We start from the raw sequence: 16233 nt of genomic DNA, 5'->3' as shown, positions 1-16233 counted from the left end.
TTAGATAAAGTCTAACCTTAGCATTTACAGAGCTCATTTAAGCTTGTTTCTCTAATAAAATAAGTACTGTGTCCCCGAAAAAATTTTTTAGCTGTTTGTTTATTACCAGGGAAGGTAGAGACGGAGCTTAATAGGATTTTAATAGCATCCCTTGTGGTTGCTTTTTGATCAATAAGGCCTCATTTGCAATTTGGGAGATTTAATTACTTTAGGAGCTTGTTTTAAAAAGAGAAAAACTAATTTGTGGGCTGCATTCTTTAAGGCTATGATTCAGTAGCTCTGAGACAGGTTTTGGGAGTCGACATTTATAATGAGACCCTGGGTGATCCTGCTAGAGGTAGAAATGGAGCTTTGAAGTCACTTGTGAAGTCTGTTTTCAAGTTTGTGTGAGTTTGCTTTGATGAAGAAAGAGAAAGAAAAAGATAATATTCAAATAATTGCATCTAAGTGTTCACACTTCCTCCATTCAACATCACCTCGATGTCTACAATCCTACCAGTAAATGTTTGTTTTAATCCCTTTGCCTGGTCAGTGTTTGAAGCAAATGTTTTTGGCCACTCATGGCCTCCAAACTGGATTTTTGAGGCAAAGGGTAGAGTAAATGAAGAATGCTGTTAGTATTCCAGCCGTTAAATGATCTCAACTGCCCGAAGATGCACCAAGCCCAAGGGTCCCAAGAGATGATGACTGACTGCACCTCTGGATAATACATATTCCATTTCTTTCTTTCTTTCTTTTTTTTGTTTTTCAGTTTTTCATAGGCTTGCTTCTGATCCTGCTCCTGCAGGTGGCGGCAGGTATCTTAGGAGCTACTTTCAAATCTGAGGTGTGTACACATGATATTCGATAATTTTGGAAAAGCCGGAAAAAAAAATCAAAATACTGCCCTCTGGCATGAATAATTTAACAATGCTTTTCAATTTTCAGTCTGAGCGCATTCTGAATGAGACTCTCCATGAAAACATAAAGCTTTTGAGCGCAGCAGATGAGAATGCAAAAGCATTCCAGAAAGCCCTGACTGAATTTCAAAACGAGGTAATTAGAATGTATAGGCCCTTTGGGGAGTTGGGCGTTGGTTGTATGTTGACTTTGTAAACAGAATGGCCCAAACAAAATGGTCCATGAGTCCATTTTGCAGTTTTGGACTGATTATCCTGTCACTATGCAGTAAGAAAAATCCGAGAGTATTTCTAACTTTATTCCCAGCTTCTTAGGAAGTTCTGGAGCAGTTTAGAAGGACAGAGATCAAGAAGTACGTTTATGACCAATTAAGCCTCCTTTGTGCCAAACCAATTGTTGCCTCATATTTACCATCTAGCAGGACAGTGTTTAGGGGCATGTGGACTATTCTCTCTCTCTCTCTCTCCCTCCATGGCTGCCCCCTCTGTCATACAAAGAATTATAGGAATCATTTATTGCTTTTCCGTATGTACCTGCCCTTACATTCAGTAGCTCATTTAATCCTTTTGACAGTTCTGTGACATGGATCGCATTATTTTTATTATCCCTATTTTACAGATAAGGAGGTTAGGTCCTCAAGAGGTCTGCTGGCTAATGAGTAATGAGTTTGGAATTTGAACCCAGCTGTCTGACTAGTTATTATTTTAAATTGATCTACTAGTCTCTCCCTTATTTACTTATTAAAACCTTCTCTGTCTTTAGGGTAAAGTCAAAACTTGGGCAAGGCGTTGAGGGTGTTCTACTCTCTGGCTCTTACCTGATATTTTAACACTAGCAAGCACTACTTCATAAAAATAAAACAAACACAAAACAAACACACAACCAGCCCCCCCCCCCCCCCCCCCGCCCCGCTCTGGTCCAGTCAGGTTCATCTACTCAGGATCCCTTAAACAAATTCTACCTTCTTGTTCCGGCATCATTCCCTATCTTGGGAAATACTTACGACTTTCCTCTTCCTTCCCAGATACTACGTGTACTTCAAGGCCTGACTAAAATATTACTTACTCTGTGAAACTCCTAATCACTCCTTTATTCAGAATTCCCATCGTATTGACTACATGTAGCATTCGGTTCACATGTTAGGGAAGTTCTCAGAGTCTTAGAGGAGGAGAGTTGGACTTTGTAGGGCATTTAACTTGACTTCTCATTGCTTGATGTATTTTATATTTATGTTCATCCACTCTCTAAACATTGACGAGTTGAAAGTTTGTCCATTTTTGCCCATCCCATCCCATTTATATCTCTGTCTGATGATTAGTCTGTTCTTTCTTAGTTTGAAAGAAAACCTGCCTCCCTAGGATTTACATCATTTAGTCCATGTTCTTCCTTCTGGAGTTCCGGAGGAAAAAGAAAATCTACTGATGCTTCTGCGCATTGCAACTTTTACTTTGACAATGGCTATCATATGATTTCTAAAAGCTTTGCTTCTTAAGTTGAAACATCCTTAGTTTCTTGAACTATTTATCAGATGGCTTTTTTTTTTTTCCCAGAGCATTCCCCAGTTCCTGTTTGAATAGACTCCAGCTTGTAAAAATTCTGCTTAAAGCATCATTTCCAAGAGCTGAAACCTGATAGGAACCCGTCTCTGTTTCACTTCCTCTGTGTGGTGCTTTTCCCAGCTTCCCCATAGCTGCATTTCTTGATCCTCTCCCTTGCAGCATCCTACTCTGGAGCCCAGGTCAACCCAGGTTTAAAGCAGGAAGAATTTAAACAACTCAGTTCTTCCCCTGGGTGGGATTGAGCATCATTCATCCTCCCTGGTGGTTGACCTAAGACGAAAGGTACTGTAGGTAACCACTGGGTCTCAGGATTGGGTTCCGAATCACACTTGTTGCATGCCATCCCTGATGGCCAAGGTCTAGTCTAAGCATGGATGATTATATGTTCTGTTTGCTGTAGCACAGTTCTGAATTACTTCTGTTCTGGTGCACCGATTCTATGCCTGAAGCTTCCTATGTTCATAGAACTATAGTTCTTTAATGTCCATTTTTATTCCTTCCTTCCTCCTTCCCTCTCTCCTTTCTTTGGGTTAAGAGTGGGATTGATGGTGGGGGCGGGGGGTGGCACAGTGCGGCACTGGGCTCAGCTGGGCAGAGCTGAACTGTGTGCAGTGGGAGAGCATCCTGTATTACATTCTGCTCCTGATGATCTGCTTTGTCCATCTTCTTCCCTCCCTCCCTCTTTCTCTAGTTGTCTCTTCCTCCCTTTCTCCACCAGGGCTTTTCCTTTTTAGGAATGCTTTTTTGGAAAAAGAATCCTATACCGAACTCTGGCTGGATGACTTGGGGCCTTACCATGCGTGACAGAAGTTGTAGATACAAAGTGGTTTTCTCTTTTGATTTCAGAGAATTCCCAGGTGAATTTTCTGCTAACATACTAATGGAATATGCCCCTCTTGGATTCTCGGTGATGGCTATTTTTCTAGAGGTCGTTGAGTTATTCACTGCACAGAGCCTTGTTCATCCAGCTGTTATAACACTTGCAACAAATCCTGACCAGCTTCTCTCAGGTCTGATCTGGTGACCAGATATCTTACCAAGTTTAGCCTTTCTACCTTCTCCTCTGTCTTCTGTTTCTAGGCCTCCCCAAGGAATCCTGAGGTATATTGTATTCCAAATATGGACTGACCTGTGAGTACATATAATGGGACTTAAAAAAAAAAGATCTGGGTGTTTCTATCAATTACTAGTGTTCAAGACTATTTAATCAAAAGGCATAAGCAATTAATCATGTCTACCATGGAAACAGGAAAGAAGGTTATTTCAAGATTGCCTTCTCTGCTAATACTGATTGACCTTGCGACCAACTGAAATCTTTCACTGTTTGTCATATGAATGTCTGCTGAATCAGATATTTGTGCATCTAAGGCTTTGAGCCCAAGTGCAAGACTTTGTATCTGCTTCCACCGAACTAGTTGGTTTGAGTCCATTCTTTGAAATCACTTTGGAGCTTGATTCTGCTCCCCAATGTGTTAATCATCATGCCAGCTCTCTATCAGCTACAGAGCTGAAAAGGTACTTTCCAAATATTTATCTAAATTATTCATATCAGCATTGAACAGAGAATAATGGAAATGGCAACAACTGCCATAAAACAACGTAGCCAACGCATGCTGAGTAATTTCTACAAGCCAGGCACTGAGCTAAGCACTTCATATCTTCATGTGAATTTTCCCATTTTTTTTCTTTACAACAAGTCTACGACTTACATATTACTGTGAGGAACTACGACTATCTGTATTCTACAGATAAAGAACAGAGGCACAGAGAGGTTAAGCAACGTGGGTAACATGATCACCCAGCCCGTAAGTGAGTTTTCTCGATATCTGGGCCTTACAATACATCTGAGCCTAGAAAACTGTGCAATCTTGGTTCTATTTCCTTCAAACTTTTTTCCTCTACCTTTTCTTCATGAAGTATTGTCTCTCTACTAGAGCAAGTAGGACCAGATGAGGGACAGTTACTTCTCTCTTTCACCTAATAATATGGCGTGCCGTAAACCCTGAGTCATTGGGCTTATCGCTTCCTTGTTTTTCTTCCTAAAACATGACCACAAACTCCTTTCGTGTTTCCCCACTTTCCAGTGTATTCTGGGCCTTAACCTTCCTTGACATTATTCTGAGAGCTTCCTCCTTCGTTTGCATCCCTCCCTCATTTTGTGGCTTTCCATGTAAAATTCAGTCTTATGAGAGGCCCCACTAAGCATCTTCTTTGGCCTTTGAGAGGCCTCTCTCTCTTTTCCTCCTCTCCTCCCAAAATGATCAAAGATCATGAGATGGAAATTTCATTTTTTAAAACTCTCTCATCTCTTTTGAGCAAAAGTTTTTTAAAGAGACCTTGATTTTCTCATGGACTAACTCCTTGGAAGCTTCTTTCCTGAAGTCTAGGGTACTAGATCTGTTTCTGCCCCTCTCTTTTGTCATTTAAAACTAGGTGAGTTTTTTCGTCTTTTTGCCAACTTCCTCAGACTTGTGCATCTGCAACCCTATTTTTTTTTAATTACTATTAAGGCCCAAATGGAAGATTCCTTCATTTTTCTTCTGCACCTAGAGAAGTTGTTGAGATGATTTACATGACATTTTAGTATAAGAAACATCACATTAATAGTTTCAGAAGAATAGGATTCAATGTATTGACAATGTTTTTTTCTTCTTTAGTGATTGCTCTTTATATATCTACTTTTCATTAAACAGTTTAAATGCTGTGGTTTGGTCAATGGAGCTGCTGACTGGGGAAATAATTTTCAAGAGAATTACAAGTCATGTGAATGTTCAAGTTTGTCAGATTCTTGTGTGATGTATGATGGCAAAAATGTTTACAAACAGGTGAGGACAAATGAAATTTGACACAGTAAGTGGTTCTGTTGATTTTTTTTTTCCAGTGAAAGTCTCTACAAAAAAATTAAATTGCAAGCAATTACAATGGGAATCATGATATAAAAGTCCCGGGAATTTCCCAATAAAAAGTAAATCCTGTTTAAAGATAAAAGTAGGTATAAAGAAGTGAAAGTATTTCTTTTTTTTTTTTGAGTCTGATATCACTTAAAGTCAACTTTAATAGATCAAAGAAACATTCCAAGGAAAGTACAAGCTAACCGATGAAAGTTATCTCATCCTCATTAATAATGATTGATGACTTTAATCATTATTCTTAACTATTTTTTCTATTTTCACATAAATCCTAGAAATATATAGTTTCACTTCAGTTTATAAAGTTAAGATTTCTTGTTCTTATCAAAGGTTCCTTTTTTAAAGTAATTATGTGGGTATAAAGACTTGGTCTTCAGTAGCTTGGCTCTGGATGTTAGTGTATCAATCAATTTGCCTAATTATTGCTCTATTTGAGAAGTGGCCTCGGACATCTAAAGTCAATCAAAAAAGCTGGGTTCATCTTTTATGTGTTAACAGATATCATATTTATGTCTCTTGTAGATGTCAATATGTGAATGTCGCATTTCTTATTATTGCTTAGTTCATTAAAGATGATTGACCACTTCCAATGGGCCAGGCCATTTACCAGCCACGGGATATCCATTCCGGACAGCCATAATGATTGCACTCATGGGGGTTATACTCAAATAATGAAGAAAGAAAGCTAGGCAACTTCATTTCAATAATTATTGGTATTTCTTAGATAGGGGCAGGCACAAGGTATTATGGGACCCTAGGTAACTCAGTCTTCAGGGTTCAAGGTCTCCTAGAGGATATGCTATCTGTCCCTTACCACAGGTCTTTACATAAATTGTTCCTTCTGCCTGGGAGGAATGCCTACAAAAATAATTATCAACATTAATGTTTAATTTATTTGTTGTTATTCTTCAGTGCCCACTATGTGAAAAACAGACCCTTGTTAAAATCACACATACTTCTGGAACCTCGAGGAGGTTATAATCTAGTTGGGAGAAAGATATATAAAAGCTCTTATAATTCAAAGAATTAATTTCTATAATACCTGATGATTATTTTCATTTTGGCATTGATGTAGTGATGGCTACTGAGGTTAATTATATAGTAGGAAATAGAAAGTATCTCAGGGGAAATTTCTCTGTCGGATCTCTTTTACTAATCTCATCAAAAATCAGGAGACTCTGCTCTAAAGGGGAATTGCTGTTACTAGTACTTAACATAATTCATGAGGAGAAGTTATCCACCAGACTACAGAGCAATCAGATTTTTTTTTATTGTCAAAGTAGTATCACTAAACAGTTTTATTCTTACTTTTTATATTCCTGCCGACCTAATTTAGTGATGTGATATCTGCAAAGAAGAGACGAAATAAATATGGTGTCAATGAATGCAGTTGCCACTTAGGATGATGAGAACATTAGTAAATTCAGTTGCAAATTGTTATCTGATTCAACAATGCAATTGTTAAAGATTCAACTCGAAGATGTTTTTCCTCAGGATAGATTTTTTTTTTATCCTAAAAAGTAATAGACATTCCCTCCAAATTCACACATAATTCAGCTGAAGATAGGCTGATAGCTGCACCAGTTTCCCAAAAGGAGGGTCATAAATTCATAAAATACTTCCATCTGCCTTGTGTCATTTGCAAGAAGTCTGGAAAAATAAGAAATCTGGAATGGCCATAACTCACATTTCTTTTTATTCCCCCCTACCTTTTGCCAAGATAACCTGGTTATCTGGAGGGGAAAGGGGGAAAACTCCTCAAATATAATGAATGTGACTCTGTAGATAAGATCATTAATCTTATAGTTAATCCTAAATGACATAATAATTTACTCTAATGTTTACCACTTTGGATCAGATGTGAGTGGAGAAACCCATTACATTTAAGAATGAGAGGGAAAAGACTATTTTACTCAGCCTTATGGAGAACTTTTATTTTATTAACCATAGCAATATTTTGTTAGCCCTCTGTGCATATAAGACTATCATAGGAATGATATATTTTCTGGCAATACAGATAATACCACTATTACATTGTGTCGTGTTTTTCCATTTTGAAAATTATCCATATAATTTACAATTGCTGGAATTTTTAGGTCTGGCCTAAAATGTCATAAGCTGAAATTGCATGCTAGCTTGAATATATTTCAACAAATGTGGCAGAGAGGCTACTTTCTAAATTCTTGTTTTTTACCAAGGTCAAGACAAAATAGTGGACACAGTAATTTTTTTTCCTTTTTCCAGTAAAAATAACTCTGATATAAATTATTTAGCGATTTTTTTAAACCTAGTTTTAAAAATGAAAGTTTATGCTACAGTTAGCTGAAACCCCAACCAGGGAACTCTTTGCTGCAGATTACAAACCTAAATAATACACAAAGTGATAACAGCTCTAAAATGAATAACTGAAAGTTAGGATAAAAGAATTATTTATACCTAAAGATTCCTAGATTTAGCAATGAGATAGCTAAAGCAAGATTTTCCTTCTTGGTACTTTCCAATGTATGAACAAACCACAGTTAACAAGCTTTGGGGGTGGGTAGAAGGGTGGATTGACGGAATGGAAGAGTGGAATAATCAATCCAATTCCTTTTTGTTGACTGTGTTCTTCCGTAGCAATGGTCAACCCAATGGGAGGGGGAACTTAATTAAAATAAGGTCAAAATTTTGATTAAAGGTAACTTTTTATGTTTTGTTTTTTAACAGCCGTGTATTTCTTTGATAAAAGAAGTAGTTGCAAAACATATTCTGATAGTAATTGGAATAGCATTTGGACTGGCGGTTATTGAGGTACAGTATAACCTTGCATTGTTGACTCTTCATTCATTGTTTATTCATTAATTCTTCCAACAAATATTTATAGTAAGCCAAGTATAAACCAGGTGCTTGAGAAAAACACTGGTGCCAACTGTTCAAGGTTTAGCATCTTTTCTGGTAGTCTTTGGTCTTGGAAGAGGATTACAATCTTGTCAATCAAGCACAGCTGAGACCATTATTTATGAATGATCTCTCCACTGGGACAAAAATTGAGTTAATCTCCACACAGTTCTTAATCCCAGATTTCCTTTTTATGTTGAAAAACCAGCATAAGAGTTAAGGTTTCCTGAAGTTAGAAGAGAAAGCACCAAACAAAACCAAAATACGACCTTTACAATTTCTTACCTCTCTTCCTGATTTTGAAACAAAATAAAAACTCACCTCAAGAGTGTGGGGAGCTCTTTTCCTGCTGTTCCATCTACAGAAATCTAACAATTTTTAAAAACTAGGGACAGGTGTCTTAAGGACTATGGGCTCACTTGAGGAAATTTTAAAGGAAATTTAAGGTTTATGTATTTATTTATCAATTTGATTATTGGTGTTGAAAAAAAAACAAACCTGTATTGGATTTTTATCTTGATGGACTTTCTTGGTATGACTTTTTTAAGAACCTGAGGATACTTTCTACATGGCCTAAATTTCTTTGCTAGAAAGATGAAATAGAACTATTTCAGAGAAGCGTTTTCAGAGTCCTTCCAGATCTTGGTTAATTTAGATATCAAGTGAGTCAACTCACTCTTGATCCTCTGTCAGGACATTGGCAAGGATCCTAATGACATGTGAGGTGTCCTCCTGGTTATTGCCTCTGGGGGCTGGTTAGGTCAGATGAGTGACTTCCACTTCACTTTTGTAGAACACTATACAATGTCCTCCGCTGGATTTCTGGTAGCTTTCTATCTCTTACTTGTGCCACTTTACTGACAGAGAGGAATTTTAGCTGGGATTGAAGCAATTTAGTGTTCTAAGTGCTCTTTTAGGTTAACTGTAGAGTTTGAGCAGCAGGTTGGGCTGTTGAGTAGTACTTCCTTGTAGTCCAAATTAACAGGTCTAAGTATGGCACATTCTCTCAGTAGACATGGCTAACTTTCTTTTTGTCTGATATATAATGGACGTCAAATGGTGCTATATGCTAGGTCTATCTCTCTGGATTCAGCCTTTTGTATAATGTCTTTTTTCTCTCTCCTTTGTACTTGGGGTTTGTGCAAAGAATAGAAATACGAGCTAATGGTTGTAGAGATGAGTAAGGAATCACACACAAATGTACTCATATATTTATAAGCATGAAACACACATACATATATGTTGGGGGAGTAGACTTTAAATGAATGATTGAAAAGATCAGGCTTTAAATGAGGTATTCAGTGTAAGTGTCATTATAAGTGTCAAATCCATATTAGACTCGAATTCAGACAATTGACTATGACTGGCTACAAACCACTGATGCTTTTAAGAAACTTCTCGGAAGCAAAGCCAGAGAAAATAAGGACACAATCAACTAGGAAGATCGATGTCTCTCATATCATAGCCAAAGGCATTGCCAAGAATCTAAGTACATTTAATGGAAAATAAGATTACAGGAGGAATAGCATTTCAGTATTTTATGAAATTGGTATATTCCATGTGTTTGTTACACGTCTAGTATTTTACTGCTTGTTCTAAAGACATGTATAAGAAAAAGACCTTCCAAAGAATAATTTATAGATATGGAATTTGTACAGTAGTATCACAAAGTATCACCATTTTCCTGATTTAATGCTAGTTAAGTGTGATTTCTAGACTACATGTAGATATAGCAAATGGTTGATTCAAAAAACTCTTGGCCATTTTTTATTGTTCACTCCCTCAGTCTAAAAGCCTGCCCTCCCTCTAGGATTTGAAGAGAAAAAAAAAATCATTTTATATTCCTCCTCTTTTTATTCAAAAAGGAGCTTTGGGGCAGCCCCGGTGGCCCAGCGGTTTAGCGCCGCCTTCGGCCCAGGGTGTGATCCTGGAGACCCAGGATCGAGTCTAACGTCAGGCTCCCTGTATGGAGCCTGCTTCTCCCTCTGCCTGTGTCTCTGTCTCTCTCTCTCTCTGTGTGTCTGTCATGAATAAATAAACAGATAAATCTTTTTTTTAAACAAATAAATCTTAAAAAAAAAGGAGCTTTGAAAATATCCAGTCTACAAAACTGTATCCAAAAAATGTACATTAGTCTGTCTTACAGGAGTTAATATTAGTTGCTTAACACTGAGGCCTGTCTCCATTCTGTTTCCCAAATTCAAATTCAAGAAAACATAAATATACATAGAAAAAAATCTCTCTAATTACTATTTTTAAGAAGGAAATAGAAACAAATATCTTCCTGCGGAAAGTATATTCAAACTATTTCCATAGACAAATATCACACGAAAAAAATCACCCTCTGACATTTAGACCTTTGATGTTAATCTGCTTAGGCACAGGCTGTGACAGACTGAGCAATAGGTATTTTCAATCTGTTAAGACCACATCCCTGAGGGATTTTTCTCAGATAAGATGTCAGGGATCTATGCAAAATGCTTTATTTTGTAAGGAAATTTTATCTATAGACATTGGAATTCTCATTACAGAATTAAATAACCAGGCTATCATATCTCTCCTTATTTGACTACACAACTTACTAGCACAGAAAATCAGTAGAACTCTTACTCCTCATTCTAATTAGTGGGGGAGGGAAAAAGCCATTGACAATGATAGTCATCACTTCGTAGGATAAACATTATCTTGACAGGAGGTCATAGGAACAAAGCAGTTAGAAGATAGGGAAATGAGAATTTTATAACGTTTTTTTGGACTGCCTCAGAATATGAGAACTCATGCACACAGCCTACAAGGTTATCCTGCGTCCTAGCATATATTACTGTATGATGAATCTCTTTTAATTATTCCCACTTTTATGAACAATGATAAATTATCTTTTCTGATGCAAGAAAATGTGATATTAATCATCTAGTATGCTGATGAATGCTGGACTTCTATTACAAGGATGTGACAGTGAATGGCAATAGAGAGTTGCCTTATCCCAATATTTTGTCCATTTTCTTTACTCTTTCCTAATACTTGTTCCCAGACTGAAGGGCTTGAGACCAAGGCAAAAAGATGAAACTTCAGGGCTTTTCCAGGTCATTCTAAAAGGACATTCTAAAAGAATATTATGGATGAAAATCATTATTTTTGCAGAGAATTGGTGTCTACTGTTTTGTTTTTAAGAAGGAAGAAATACTGGGCAGCAGTTCTCATCTGAAATGCATTTCCAGGAAAGAATTAGTAAGCAGGATGCCTCAGTACAGGAGGAACACTTAGGATGACTCAGCATAAATGGCCCCTGGCTCTCCTCCTGCCTCGGGTGGGGAGGAAACTTTCCATCTATAATACACAGGGGTCCTTTCCATCATTTCTGCATCGAAGCCACAGCAGGCCAGGCACTGACTGCGGAGTCAACGAGGGCAAGTTTTAGGGTCCCTCATTCTTGGGAGAGCCATTTAATGAGATGGAAATTATGCCCCAGATTTTCAGCTGTGCTTTTTCACTTCAAAGGAAATTCCTGAATTAAGCTATTCCCTGTAGATTTAGAAGCTTTTTAAGAAAAAAAAAAGTTACTGTCTTCATTCCTCTTGGCAATGCCTAAAAATATGGCAAGAGAAATTCTAGACGCCTTGATTTTATGCAGATGATCTAAACCAGATGATCGCATAACCTATTCATGGAAGCAGTAGGTACATTTAGCCCCCCAGAGGCCTGAGTTCTTCAGGGCTCCAGGGTAGATGCCCCACAGAAGGGTGTGTGTGTTTGAGAAAGATAGGGTGCTCTGAGGGCAGCCAATCCTGCACAATCAGACAGGGCCAGTTACAAGCGGATTGGCCAGCTAAAAACTGATTAAAAACACAGAATACTCCAAGAGCTTTCTCAATGCTCTTTTTGTCTCACTGGTCATCCAAGCAGAGCGATGACTTAGGAAAATAAGATGAGAACTGTCAGTAGCCAGGATCTTTTCATATGTAATAGTCTTTCTGTCTATTTGTAATGTCTCCAGCATTTTAAATTCCATGTTAATCTTGTTATTTTATTTTCTAGATACTTGGTCTGGTATTTTCTATGGTCCTGTACTGCCAGATTGGGAACAAATGAATCTGTGGATGTGTCGAGCTCTCATCCATCAAGCCCCTTTAACATTTTGCTTTCGTTTTGTAACTTTAAATAAACAAATACTGTACATGTTAGGAGCAGCTGTCTTATTAAAATGTCTCATTTAGCTAGATCACAGATATCTTCCAGACATATTGAACATATATAAGATTTGAGTGACACAAGGAAAATGATATGAATGCGATTTTTACTTAAAATAAAAGTAACATTGTTTATGCTGGTGTATTTTCCTGTCTGATCATTGTGTTCAGGGGGTCCTGTGCTTAAGACATTCAACTGGAGCCACCCAGTGGAGTAATCTTCATTGCTAAGTGACAGATGGGGCCATAGTTAGTTAAAGCAGTGAATCTGGAAGCAACGCTCTCTTTCATGTGACATTATCAGCTGTTGGTGATGAGGTTGAGTTGAGTCTCAAGTTGAAGAACTTGAGAGCGGCCTAGCTGAAAGTCAACATCTCTCTTCTGTTTGTGCTAATGTTGACTAATGGGATCTCTTTTTTTCTCCTCGCTGTTGGTGGTGGTGGTGGGGGGTTGGTGAGCAAGAGGATCTGAGCATTGCCTTTTAGTCTCTGAATCTCTAGTACCTCTTTGGATCTTTCTCTGAGACGTGGATATAAGTGCTTTTGTCCTTCGAGTTCCTACAGGCATTGTTATGTTTTACTATTTATTTAGGTATAATATACACACCATCAAGTGAACAAACCTTAAGACTCCACCTGTGTAAGTACCATCCGGATCACGATCCAGAATATTTTCAGCACACCAGGATGCCCCTTCACTATGGCTGGAGCTGGCTCACACCAACTCCCAAGGGCAGACTGTATATATAACATGTGCACAGTGACATCACATTGGTAGCTTGAAATCCACCACGGTGGGAGTATTAATATTACGGGAATGGCCAATGCTGGAAAATCAGGATTTTCTTTTCTTTTCTTTTTTTTTTTCTTTTGAGAACTGATTGTTAGACATTCACCAGTATATCACTGCTCTCAGCAAATGCTTCCCCAAAGGTAACCGCTCTTCTGATTTCTAGGACCATAGATTTATTTTGCCTATTCTTGAACTTTCTATAAATGGAATAGTAAAGCATGTACTCTGGCTTCTTTTGCTCTCAACACTGTTTGTGAGACGTGTCTATATTATTGTATGCAACTCTAGCCCATTCTTGTTGCTCTGTAATATTCCATTGTATATGACTATATCACAATGTATTCTCCTGTTGATGGGCATTGAGTTTGCTTCCAGTTTGGTGCTAGTATGAATAAAGCTGCTATAAACATTCTTTTACATCTTTTGGTGCTTATAGGTACTGATTTCTGGATAGATACGCAGGGGTGGAATAGCTTTGTATTCATATATTTAGATTTAATAGATTCTCTTCAAGAAATCTTCTAAAGTGGTTATGCTTATCTATACTCATACTAGAAAAGTAGGAAAGACCTAATTTTCTCTTCTGAGAAGGAAAAAGGGAGAGAAAGGCAGTCATTATCAAATGGATCAGAGTACGGAAGGAGTGGGAAACTGGGAGGGTGGGTGCATACTGGGCTGGGTTGGGCAACCTAATTCTGTGCTCCCCTATTGCTGACAAAGATAACTATCCTTTTCTGAGCACCTGTCATCCCCTGGGAACTATCCCAGAAACTGTACTTTTATGTCTTGTTTCTTCTTACCATATCCTTATAAGCTAGATACTATTATCCTCCTATTGCAGGTGATAAAATAGGGACTTACGTGAAATTAGGGAACATGCTTAGAGTAAAACCATTAGTGATCGACATAACTGGGATCCATACCTTGACGATTACTTTCCAACCCTCCCAAACAATTGCCTCCCTAATGGATCATGCATATTTGGCTTTCCCATGTCTACTAATGTACTTGCCATATATTATGTTAATCACCTGTTCATGTGTTTGTCTCTGTTAGTATCCTGCAACTTTTTGAGGGTGTTGTTTCTTATTTATCTTTATGTCCCCTATATCTATCACAGTGCTTAACAGCCAATAGGTGCTCAATAAATTATAGCTAAAAATAATCCTTAGATTTATCGAGAGCTTGCTACGTGCCTAAAAATAATCTAAGCACTTTGCACAGAGTAATTTATTTAGTCCAGAACAATCCTCTTAGGTTAGTACTATTGTTAGGCTACTTCCCAGAAAAGGAAACCAGAGATGAATGAGATTAACTAACTTTTCTTAGGTCATGCAGCCAGCAAGTGGAGGAGTTATGATGACTGTCTTGGGCGATAATACACGCCTTTCTCAAACACCTTTCCTTTTTTTTTTTAATTTTTATTTATTTATGATAGACACAGAGAGAGAGAGAGAGAGAGAGGCAGAGACACAGGCAGAGGGAGAAGCAGGCTCCATGCACCGGGAGCCTGATGTGGGACTCGATCCCGGGTCTCCAGGATCGCGCCCTGGGCCAAAGGCAAGCGCCAAACCACTGCGCCACCCAGGGATCCCTCAAACACCTTTCCATAAGAGCTAGCTCTATACTAGACAGACACGGCCAGCTGGCAAAGGTGGGATATTATTCTGAATTGTCTCAAGGTCTGTTTCTGGATTGTTTTGTTCTCCTTGGACTGATACCATACTATTAAATGTTATAAGGCTGGATATAAAGCAGAATAAGCTAAGAAAGATCACATATTAGGATATTTTATGGTAAATATTTTATGGTATCAATGATATAAAGAATGTGTCAGTCAAGGTAAGCAGGAGATTGAAAACTCTCTTAGCTATTTCAAACAGTGGAAGTACAATGCAAGGAAATGCTGAATTAGTCAGCCAGGGCTGCCATAGCAAAATACAACACTCAGTGGCTTAAACAATGTATGTTACAGAGAGAGAGTGAGAGAGCGAGAGCGAGAGCGAGAGAGAGAGAGAGAGAGAGAACTCTCTAATGTCTTCTCTCGTAAGGACACTAATGCCATCTGATTAGGGCTCTACCCTTATGACCTAATTTAACCTTATTTACTACTCCAAATACAGCTACACTGAGGGTTAGGCCCCATACATGAATTGTGGGTGTGGGAAGGTGTACAAAATTCAGTCCATACCAATTGCTTACACAGGTGAAGGAAGAAATAAGAAGCCAGTTGGGAAGGCAAAGTAAACCAGAGATTAGCAGCAGTGGGGAATTGCTACCACCCTTTTTTTTTTTTTTTAATTTTTTTTTTAATTTTTTATTTATTTATGATAGTCACAGAGAGAGAGAGAGAGGCAGAGACACAGGCGGAGGGAGAAGCAGGCTCCATGCACCGGGAGCCTGATGTGGGATTCGATCCCGGGTCTCCAGGATCGCGCCCTGGGCCAAAGGCAGGCGCCAAACCGCGCGCCACCCAGGGATCCCATGCTACCACCCTTAGAACTGGAGGGACTGAGATGGTAGTACCAAGCTCCCAGGATCCAGAAACACTGGTGGAAGATGGAACCATGGCAGGAACCGCAGAGGAAGGGCTGGCTAGTAGGAGTAGGAGCCATGGCAGTGACTCAGCAGCTACTGTCACAACAGAGAAAGGGAGACATGCCCTGGTTGCTTCTCTCTGGCCCACTCCAATCTTTTGCCAGTATCTTCCATGGGCTGAACTCGTCTAGAAGCCCGAGAACAAGGGAGCCTAGGAAATGTACTTTCCTCTAATACAAAGCCCTGCTGAGAATGACAAGGATTGGATTGAGTAGATGAAGACTGTCATAGCAACTGGGCATTTAGAGAGCAAGCACAAGGGGCCGGACTTTTTGATTAAAGGGTAGTACAACTGTGGAAAGTATAACTGACATTTAAAATTTTCATTTTCATGAGAAATTATATAGAATTTCCTGGATTGTTTCCATTTTGATCAGATTGATAATTCCATGTACATGTCCAATTAAGAGA

General features: G+C 38.5%; 1 protein-coding gene across 2 annotated transcripts in view; it reads left to right on the top strand.

Annotated features, from left to right (window-relative positions):
- Positions 1 to 12577, top strand: part of TSPAN8 (tetraspanin 8) — a 220382-nt gene extending 207805 nt beyond the window's left edge. For both annotated transcript variants that reach the window (XM_072741947.1, XM_026001715.2), the window contains 5 exons: positions 752 to 826; positions 928 to 1035; positions 5153 to 5284; positions 8075 to 8158; positions 12281 to 12577. In XM_072741947.1, the coding sequence (XP_072598048.1) occupies positions 752 to 826; positions 928 to 1035; positions 5153 to 5284; positions 8075 to 8158; positions 12281 to 12334 (453 nt within the window). In that variant the 3' untranslated portion in view covers positions 12335 to 12577. The remainder of the gene's footprint in view (positions 1 to 751; positions 827 to 927; positions 1036 to 5152; positions 5285 to 8074; positions 8159 to 12280) is intronic.
- Positions 12578 to 16233: the final 3656 nt, after the last annotated feature.

The sequence above is a fragment of the Vulpes vulpes genome, chromosome 16 (genome assembly GCF_048418805.1).
Source record: "Vulpes vulpes isolate BD-2025 chromosome 16, VulVul3, whole genome shotgun sequence".
Classification (NCBI taxonomy): Eukaryota; Metazoa; Chordata; class Mammalia; order Carnivora; family Canidae; genus Vulpes; species Vulpes vulpes.
This window is presented reverse-complemented; position numbering and strand designations above follow the sequence as displayed.